General features: G+C 43.9%; 1 protein-coding gene across 1 annotated transcript; it reads right to left on the bottom strand.

Annotated features, from left to right (window-relative positions):
• Positions 1-47: 47 nt before the first annotated feature.
• Positions 48-6,808, bottom strand: LOC115143218 (transmembrane protein 240-like). The gene is made up of 4 exons (XM_029683375.2): positions 6,180-6,808; positions 5,787-5,893; positions 4,078-4,286; positions 48-2,738 (listed from the first exon to the last, which is right to left on the bottom strand). The coding sequence occupies exons 1-4, from the start codon at positions 6,234-6,236 to the stop codon at positions 2,584-2,586; spliced, it is 528 nt and encodes a 175-aa protein (XP_029539235.1). The 5' UTR covers positions 6,237-6,808; the 3' UTR covers positions 48-2,583.
• Between the last annotated feature and the right edge of the window lie 3,643 nt (positions 6,809-10,451).

Genomic DNA, 10,451 nt, shown 5'->3' with positions numbered 1-10,451 from the left:
CTACATAACACAGCCACATGGGCAATTAATCATGTAGATAACATGGGTGGTGGAGCATGTAATAATGTCATTTATTTGGAACCGTTTTCCTGTGTGTGGGTGGCAGAGATATTCACACTTCATATTGTTGCACTGTGTGCATCCTCTGCATTTATAGCTACCATTCAGAAGAGAGCGTTGAAGAGCCTGGCTCCCAATGATTTATGAAAACTTGCTTGATGGGTCGATGTCCTCATTGTGGTTTTACAGGCGTATTTAATGCGTTTTAGGTACACACTTAGAATATTTATGACATGCACATTGTTATATTTGGTAACACTTCCCTTGACTCCAACCCCATTTGATGTTTGGAACGGATGTGGATGAGGGTGCACTTCTTTTTTTTTTACTCACAAAAGCTCTGACGAAGGCCTTGAGGCCGATACGTAAATCTTATTAAAGAGCAGTGATACTTTCAAGAGCAGTGTGCGGGTTTCTTTTTTTTTTCAGGGTTTCATTGTCATTGTAAAAACGTGACCAATAAATGCTGATATCATGGTGAACTTTACCTTTCATCTTGAACCTGTGTCAGTGTTAAACCCCAGTTGTCCCTTTTAATGAAACCAACATTTAATCTTTACAACACCAATGTTTGGACAGAGATGGGGAAGAAAGGCACGGGGAAAGGGGAGATGGGGGAGGTGCAGGGAAGAGAAAGGGGGTCAAAATTGAATGAGTCTACATTCCGCTCCCTAGAGACAAATGAAGGAATTCATTCGGAATCCCAATGTGTCACAGTAATTGTGACCGAGTTCTCACACAGCATCACTCTCCAATGCCATGACAAGGGCATGTTGCACCTACTTTAGATATTAGTTAATAATTATAAAGTGGGTGGTTCGAGCCCTGAATGCTCATTGGCTGACAGCCGTGGTATATCAGACCGTAGACCACAGGTATGACAAAACATGTATTGTTACTCCCCTAATTACGTTGGTAACCAGTTTATAATAGTAATAAGGTACCTCAGGGGTTTGAGGTATATGGTCAATATACAACGGCTAAGGGCTGTGTCCAGGCACTCCGCATTGCGTCGTGCATATGAACAGCCCTTAGCCATGGTATATTGGCCATATACCACAACCCCTCGGGCCTTTGCTTACATATACCACAGGAAGTGCCTTTCTAAGCTACCATGATGGAGGCGCTCTACAACTGGCTGTTCAGTGTAAAGTGTTTTGTCAACTATATAGAGCTCCTGAGTGAAACTCTCAGTCTTGGAATTTCGTCTCCAGGTTTCCATGGTGATGACCCTTTGGACAAAATATCGAAGAAATTCTGTAACCCGTACACACACACACACACAAACACACACACACACACACACACACCTTTACTCATGGTTCTTCAATATTAACACATTGCATATACTGTACACACCACACAGTTAGACAAGCAGGCAGCATTTCTGTCCTCTTACCCACCCCTAATTATTTATAATTCCATTCCGTCCCCTAGGCCCCCTTTTAGTACAGTTTTTACATGAAATTTTTCTACAATAGACACAAAGTACAATACATGACCAAAAGTATGTGGACACCTGCTTGTCGAACATCTCATTCCAAAATCATGGGTATTAATATGGAGTTGGTTCCCCTTTGCTACTATAACAGCCTCCACTCTTCTGGGAAGGCTTTCCACTAGATGTTGGAACATTAGAACGGGGACTTGCTTCCACTCAGCCACAAGAGCATTAGTGTGTTCGGGCACTGATGTTGGGCGATTAGGCCATGCTCACAGTCGGCGTTCCAATTAATCCCAAAGGTGTTCGACATTTTACAAACTGATTTGTTGGAAAGGTGGCATCTTATGACGGTGCCACGTTGAAAGTAACTGAGCTCTTCAGTAAGGCCATTCTACTGCCAATATTTGTCTATGGAGATTGTGTGTTCGATTTTATACACCTATCAGCAATGGGTGTGGCTGAAATAGCCGAATCCACTAATTTGAAGTGGTGTCCACATACTTTTGCATATATAGTGTACCTCTTCCAATACACAAACCCCTGTCAAAAATAAACAACCTCGAGCAAAATAAATATTCTAATTTCAAAACTGACATCTTCAGGCAAAATAAACACATTTTTCTACAAACTGACAAAACCCAAGCAAAATAATGAATACACCCTATCCCCACTTCTAGCAAAATTGACATTCTAAAACTAAATATATAATATATATAGCTATTTTGAAAAACAAACACACTCTGGAAAATTGCTTATGCCCTCCTAAATGGATTCTCATTAACTACAATCTTTTTACATAAAATATGGAGGGTGAGGAGTGCACTGTGGGTAAAGACCATGGGGTCACTTGAGAAAGTGCTCTATCCAGTGTCCATAAGAAACAGTATGGTTTGAAGGGTATATCTTGAATAGTCATTGTTTAGTTGCCCATGCGGCTGAAGTCTGGTTGGTCAGTTGACAGCAGGTCTCAGTCTGTCTCAGCCAGTCCATTGCTCTCAGAGGTGATGTGGAATGGGGTGGCCGTTGTGCCATGGCTCGCAGAGGTGGCGTGGGCTGGGGTGTCCAATGTGCAATGGCTCTCAGAGGTTACGAGGGCTGGGGTGTCCATTGTGGTACAGCTTCTGCTTAATGTGCACCATGTTCCCACTGGAGTCCTCCAGCTTCCTCAGGTGCACCCGTCTCCCCAGGTCTCTCAGGTTACAGAAGCGGGGAACCCATGACCAGGAGAACACATCTGGACACAGTAAAGGAAAGAAAGTAGGGGGCCGGGAAGACGGGACATAGACAACATTAAATGTGTGATTGAAAGATGAAGGATTTGTCCTCCATTTAATTTGTGTGCGAGTGTGCAGTTTGTGTATGTGTGTGTGGCTCATGGGTGTGGGGTATTTATATCTGAGAATGGAGGTGTGATCCAAATTGACTCATCTAATTTAAGTCTGAGGACACCATGGGCTGAGAGACAGGGACAAAAGAGCAGGGAAACGGAGAGCAGTGAGTGGAGAGCAGAAAGGAGAGATGGAGAGAGGATGAGACATCTCCGCCATACTAATAAAGCCCGCAGACGTTTCACAGGAGAGACAGGCGATGGGGGAGAATTAAATTACATGAATTTGATTGGTGTGATGGGAGGGAGTTGGAAATCGAGAAAGACAGGGAGAGAGAAATAGTGAATTTTAAGCGTGGGAGAGGGATTCAGAATCTGTACAGAGGAGAGCGAAATCCCAAGACACTGAAACATTGCAGTAGGTCTACTCTGAACTCAGTTTTAAAACTATGAACGCTGTTTGTGTGCACATGCAAACGTGTGCTTGTGTGCAAGAGAGGAAATATCCATTTGAAAATATATGATTTTGAATCCCTATACTGTATATGACTCATTTCTGCACCTCTTTGCCAACCACCCCCATCTCTTCCTACACGACAAGCAGCTCCGGTTGTGAATTATACTAATCCCACAACTGAATATAGAAATATGAAGAGAAAAATCTACACACAGGAAAAACTGTGACTAGACTAAATGAGAAGAATGTATGATGACTATATCAGTGCCAACAGTTTCATATAGAAATCTGAGGGGTAAAAAAATCCTGCTGTCCATACCTAAGCCTGAAAACAATGCTGACCTAAAATGACATATAGAAAATGAAAAGAAAAACAGCAGCGAGCTGGGGAATACTGTGATAAAGTAGGTCGATGGCTGAGTCACACATAAATGCAATCGAACCGTAGACAGGTTTACACACTGTACTGTAGTCTCTGGAACTGAGGCTCTCACGACACTGCAGTTTTCATCAAACAAAGCTAATCCAAAGAGGTTTAAAAGTTGAGAGATCATACCTCTGCACCTTTAAACTATTATTCTCCTGTCTATTCCCTCACTCACCCAAAGAGCATCCTATTTTCCCCCCACCCCATGAAGATAAATCTGTATTCCTAACTTTCTACTGCTACTGTTTTTAAACCCAGAGCTCCTCCAGTGTTGTGTCAGCATTTTTGGACCAGCTCCCCATACAAAGTGTCTCTCTGCCTGTCAGAGCCCCCCTGTGTGGTTGTTCCTCCTGCTTACTCACCATGGTGCTGTTTGGCCCTCCAGGCCCTGAGGGCAGCGTGCAGCGCCCCGTCCAGCCACAGCAGTAACCAGCTGAGGAGGAAGCCCAGCAGCAGCCCCAGCATCAGGTCCAGCTCCTGCTTGGTCACGCTATCACTCACAAAGTAGTTCTCTGCCGAGTCTACCAGAGACTGGTCCCCATCGTACGGGATCACATAGTGGACATGGTGCCTGAAGCCCAGAGGGAGGGGACACAGGGAGAGGAGAGTAGAAAAGAGGAGACAATGGAGGGAGATAAGGAGACGGGAAGAAGAAAGGAGGGAACGCAGGACACAGTGGAGAGGGAAGGGAGGAAAAGGTGAGGGAGGAAAGCGAGAGAAGAGAGGAGGGACGGGAGGACAGAGTGGTAGAGTGGGGAGAGGAAGAAGTAGAAAAGAAAATGAAGAAAAAGTGCATTGAGGGAGACAATTACATAAGGGAGTAATTAGATATACCATATATAGAGCATACTGTATATGGTTAGGCTGTGTGCGGTTCCATATGCTTTGCTGTAGTGCTTTGGGTGAGTGCGATGGATGGATGGGTTGGGTGGGTGTGCTGCTGTCAGCCCCATCACTGAGAGGTGAACAGCTGCAGCTGGAGGACAGCACAGGAAACGCATCACTAACAGCTGGCCTCGCTGCCCCATGGGAGTTGGGGTGCAGGGATGCATGTGGACCAACTCCCTCTCCTACTGGGCTGCAGGCATCGCTTCCAGTAGAGAGAAACCATAGCAGCAAGAAGAGAGTGTTGAGGTGAGCAGAAAGGTCAAGGGAGAGAGGTATGTGGCAACAAAAAAGGAGGATGTGGAGTGCACAAACAAGTGGGAAAAGTGAACCTAAGGAAGCATGTGAGAGAGTGAAAGATATTGCTATCCAGAATCGTGACAACTCATTCATATCTGGGAGGTCTCAAAATGCCTCTCTTTTTTCCTGTCTTCAGCTCTATCTCACTCAAACACATGATTAAATTCACAAAGCTTTAGTGACATACTCCTTGCTGCTCTCCTACACTGTCTAATCATCTCTCTCACTCACTCACTCACTCACATCCCATAGCTCATAACAGGTCTGAGTGGGAGGGAGGGGGAGGTATGGCTGCCTGCAGGAGTGAGTAATGTTGTTCACAGGAAAATCAACCCACCGACAGATACAGTTGTTTTCAGTAACATTAAAATGATTGAAGTTACATTTTTTGTAAAGCCCCAAACAAATCGTTTTTCATTTTATTTAAACTGTCAGTGATGACTAAGATGTGGGCTTAAGGAGTAGACTAAAAACATAACAGGTGACCTGTGTTTCAATGTGACTCTGTCACACTGTGGGAATGTTGAGCCAGAGTCATTTCCATCATGGGCAGGAGCATAGTTCAACATAGGTCACAGCTGTTCCATACATCATTGATGTGCAGACTGTAATTAGATGATGAAAGTGATAGGAGCTAGACAACATGCAGAAAACACATTATCTCAGATGCTTTACATCACTAGTTCACCAGTGATCAAACCTCTGAGGTGAGTCAACAAATACAGGAGTCAACTATGTTTGTCCTATAACAAACAACATGAAATGACGATGGACCATTGCCATAAACAGTACACTATACATCACCTGAAGTTTCAAAGCAATGGTTTACTCATGCTCTTGTTTTGCACAACTTTAAATTGCATAATTTAAAAAAAGTTGGTTTTACCTTCCACAGTTGCAATGGCAGACGCGGTCCTCCCCTCGTAAATGTGGTAAGATGTAGTTGTGAAAGCGGTCTAGTAGAGCGTTCATGTCCGTTAGACACGCTACTGCCTGAAAAGAACCATAGAAGTAAACTGGGACAAAACGAGCTACATTCTCATAACACCATATGTTGCCAGACTTCTCAAGTTAATGACAAACAAAAATGTAAATTCTAGAAATTCACTGACTCCAGATAAATTGTTTTCCAATTGACAGTTTGTTTATAGATTATGTAGCCGCGTGTAGCTAGGCCACGTTGATGTCTAGGTTTATTGAAATATCAATTTGACAGTTTTTAAAACGTTACATTGTTACACATACGGGAGAGCGGGAATGTGCATAACCACATTCTTACCATCACAAGTGAAGCCCCCAAAATCATAAAGATCATGGTGGTTGTGGCCATTTGCATCCAAACTTCTTAACAGCAGTTTCTTTCTCTCTCACCAGAACTATCCAGTGGTACCTGTTCCAAAAAACAACACTCTGTTGGAAGTGAAGGCGCTCATGGATGCAGAATCAGTGTCAAACCACCCATCCTTGCCTCGTCTATCCAATGTTCCTTTCTCCGCGACATGAGGAGATGCGGATCAGTCTCTCTTTCGCTCCCCTTTGAAAAGCACACTGTGCACTGGCGAAGATGGTTAATCGAGGTGCGTTCAATGATGAGGAGGCGTGGTGCGTTGTGAAAGCTGTAGCCTATGTCAGAAATGAGATTGTTATTAGGCAATTCCAGAGCACCGCAACACAGAAGCTGGCAGGATGAGGTCGCGATCCATGCGTTGTTGTGATGACCGCCGCCACTGCACATTGTTCCTGGTGTAGCCTAGCTTATTTACCTAGACGCATCCACTAACATTAGGAAAGGAGGTATCGATGCATGTTTTCTTCTCGTATCAAATCGTTTTCCGTGTTAGCTCCCTCTAGCAGTTGCTTGTTTACTGTCATGCTATCTATAAATTGTTATGGTCCAACATGTGCTACTTTGGCGCAGCTGAAAGAAAGAACGGTCCCTCCTTGTGCATTCCAGTATTTATTTAGCCGAGGCATTTTTTTGAAAGGCTGTATCAATTTCCGCCCGTTTTGTCTTTAGATAAATGAAGCAGTTTAGTAGCCTAGGCACGCCTATTCATAGGTCAAGGTTTGAGCGTATGATAATGATGATGATTAGCATGCTTCAACATTAATAAACAACGATTGATATAAACGGATATGTACACTTCTCTATCTCTCTCTCTCAATCTCTCTCTCTATCTGTCTCTCTGACGTTGCAGTTCAAATAATGTATGCCGCACCATTCTGTGGGGGCTAGGCTTCGTTTGTGACAAAAATTAACTGTATTGCTTATGTCTATCAGGGAAAAGCAAGCAAGAGGAAGATGAATTAGGCTTGAGTGGATTGGGGCCATGGGAATGCCAGCTCGTTCAATAGGCCCGGCCAATAGGGATTAATAGAATGTCACAAATTTAAATTATTTTTCTTAATGTTGTCCTGACTCTCAAACCTGCAGGAAATCCAAGTGTCACAGTGTCCTTATAAGGGTGCACACATAAGCAACATGGACAGCACCGCGACCAGTGGATGTGGATTCAGCACCACGGTCGTGGACAGCACTGCAGTCAACTCCAATATGAGCCAGATTGGACCTGTGTTGTTGATGGTGTGGGTTTGTAGACAGAAGACCTGTACAGTGACTCTCAAAGTTCTCTGTTCTCCCCACGCATGTAAACACATTGGATTGGTTTAGCATGGGCTATGGGAAGTCCGAGTTTCCACCATATTTCGTATGCCAGTCACGTGAAATCTAAAATGTCACAGAATCAGGTTTATTAAATAGCCTATGACAAACAAAAAACCCTGGTCCTATAGTCCTATTGTAGCTCATGTATGGCAAGGACAAAGTCATTTATCCATGTATGTTACTAGAGATGACAGAGGGAGGTTAGGATATGAGACTGTCACTTTAGTTTAACCCTAGCTTTGTCTCTGGGGAATTTCCTTTTAGCATTAACCATAAATCAGTGACCTTGCAGCCCTGCCATCCTTCCCTCTATCAGTATGCTGCCGCATCAATCAAATCATACTCTCTGACATTATTATGTTCCATGTGCAATTCAAGGTGAGCCAGGCTACACTGTGTCCCAGCCACTCAATTGTTTCTGTGCACTGAATATAACAATTGTATTGCTTATCATTAATCAGTGAAATAAGATCAGGACAGAACAAAATGTTAGTTGGGCATGCTGACAATGTCTTAGGTAAGTGATTAAATGGCCTAGTAGGGCAAAACACATTTGAAATGGTACACATAGTATCATGTTGCCATATGGACATGAGCAGATGGAAGAGGATACAATTGATTCTCACTGCATTCTTTATGAATGCTGTCATTGGGCTATAGAACCTTGACAAGGTACATTTGTTGATTAAAATCTTCCAACTGCATGCAGAGAGGTGTACGCAGAGCATGCACTGACCAGCAGGCAAGTGTCGTCACTGACATTTTCAACATATCCCTGACCAGGTCTGTAATAACAACTTGTTTTAAGCAGACCACCATAGTCCACATGCCCAAGAACACCAAGGTAACCTGCCTAAATGAATATCGCCCTGTAGCACTCACATCTAAAGCCATGAAATGCTTTGAAAGGCTGGTCATGACTCACAACACCATCATCTCAGACACCCTGGACCCACTAGAATTCGCATACTGCCTCAAGCAACAGATCCACAGATTATGCAATCTCTATTGCACTCCACACTGCCCTCACCCACCTGGACAAAATTAATAGCTATGTAAGAATGCTGTTCATTGACTACAGCTCAGCATTCAACACCATAATCCCCTCCAAGCTCATTACTAAGCTCAGGACCCTGGGACTAAACACCTCCCTCTGCAACTGGATCCTGGACTTCTTGACGGGGCGCCTCCCAGGCGGTGAGGGTAGGCAACAACACATCCGCCACGCTGACCATCACCACAGGGCCCCTCAGGGGTGTGTGGTTAGTCTCCTTCTGTACTCCCTGTCACCCACAAAGAGCTGGTGACAACGGTGGTAGGACAGATCACTGACGACGATGAGGCAGCCTATAGGTCAGAGACCTTGCAGTGTGGTGCCAGGACAACAACCTCTCCCTCAACGTGAGAAAGACAAAGGGCCTGTTCGTGAACTACAGGAAATGGAAAAGGGAGTACTCCACCATCCACATCGATGGGGCTATGGTGGAGTGGGTCAAGATCGTCAGTGTCCACATCACTAACGAATTAATATGGTCCACACACCCACACAGTTGTGCAGAGGGCACGACAGTTGCATCACTGCTTGGTAAGGTAACTGCAAGGAACCCCACTGAAAGACGCTACAGAGGGTTGTGAGTACGGCGCAGTATATCACTGGGGCCGAGCTCCCTGCCATCCAGGACCTCTATACCAGGTGGTATCAGAGGAAGGCCCAAAAAATTGTCAAAGACTCCAGCCCCCTAAGCCATAGACTGTTCTCTCTGCTACCACACAGCAAGTGCTACCAGTGCACCAAGTCGGGAACCAAAAGGACCCTGAACAGCTTCTACCCCCAAGCCATAAGACTTCTAAATAGCTAATCAAATGGCTACCTCAACTACCTGCATTGATTTTTTAAATTTTTATGAACTCTTGCACTGACTATGCACAACAGTGGACTCTACCCACACACACATTCTCCCTTACACACATAACGTCCACACATATGCATACTGACGCCTCACACCCCCTCACCAATTACGCTGCGGCTACAGCTCACTTTAGCTATACCATTGCCTAGACACTTCATCCCTACCTATATGTGCATAGCTACCTTAATTACCTCGTACCCCTGCACATCGACTCGGTACTGGTACTCCCTGAATAAGAGCTTCTGCTACTTGACTAAACTGAGAAAAAAAAATGTGCAACACTAAAAAGGACAGTCAATTATTCAAATGTTTTTCTAGACATGTTTATTCATTCATTGGATTCATATGTACATACAGAAATATTCAGGCACTATGGACTGAGTCCTCAGCTTGCAAATAATTACAATGTTTTCATTCTTTTCAATTTACAAAAGAAAAAAATATTCCTCCCTGAAAAAGGTAGCAAATCTTGTTTTTAAATATGAATCATACATAACGTAAATTAAGAGGGCAAAATGAGAACCTTGAAGTCTCTATTTGGTTGTTCATTATATAGCCCCCTATTTAGATTAATTCCTAATTAACTACTGGTACACACTCAGATACAGTCACACATTCATACCTAACCCGTCTCCACTCTATCCCGTAAACACTACTACTCTCCACAATCAAGAGTAAATGTGACAAAGTATACTTAAAATAAAAAATATATTCATTCTTTAAAAGAAACTCAAATTAATGTTGCTTTGCAATCCACATCACTGTGCAACACTTGAACAACAAAAAAATCCTCCTTTGGAGGTAGAGGATTTTGACAAAAGAGGCATTTCTCTTTGTGGGGAGGCGGGTCAGTGGTTTCACTATAGAATGGGGGAGGACTTTGGACCCACCTTGGCCCCAAGGAGGAAAGGCAGAGCAGGAGGGAGGGATGAGCCTGTCCACTTAATCGAGAAAGCAGAAAGCAACCATCCCTTCA

The sequence above is a fragment of the Oncorhynchus nerka genome, linkage group LG15 (assembly GCF_034236695.1).
Source record: "Oncorhynchus nerka isolate Pitt River linkage group LG15, Oner_Uvic_2.0, whole genome shotgun sequence".
Taxonomy (NCBI): Eukaryota; Metazoa; Chordata; class Actinopteri; order Salmoniformes; family Salmonidae; genus Oncorhynchus; species Oncorhynchus nerka.
Note: the sequence above shows the minus strand (reverse complement) of the source record. Positions and strands in the feature narration are given on the sequence as shown.

What these genes read in the sequence shown, in the direction of transcription:
- LOC115143218 (XM_029683375.2), bottom strand. Translation starts at nt 6,236, where the DNA reads ATGCAAATGGCCACAACCACCATGATCTTTATGATTTTGGGGGCTTCA. An exon ending in TGCCATTGCAACTGTGGAAG is followed by an intron (nt 4,287 to 5,786) that starts GTAAAACCAACT and finishes TCTGGGCTTCAG; the next exon opens with GCACCATGTCCACTATGTGA. An exon ending in GAGGGCCAAACAGCACCATG is followed by an intron (nt 2,739 to 4,077) that starts GTGAGTAAGCAG and finishes TACTGTGTCCAG; the next exon opens with ATGTGTTCTCCTGGTCATGG.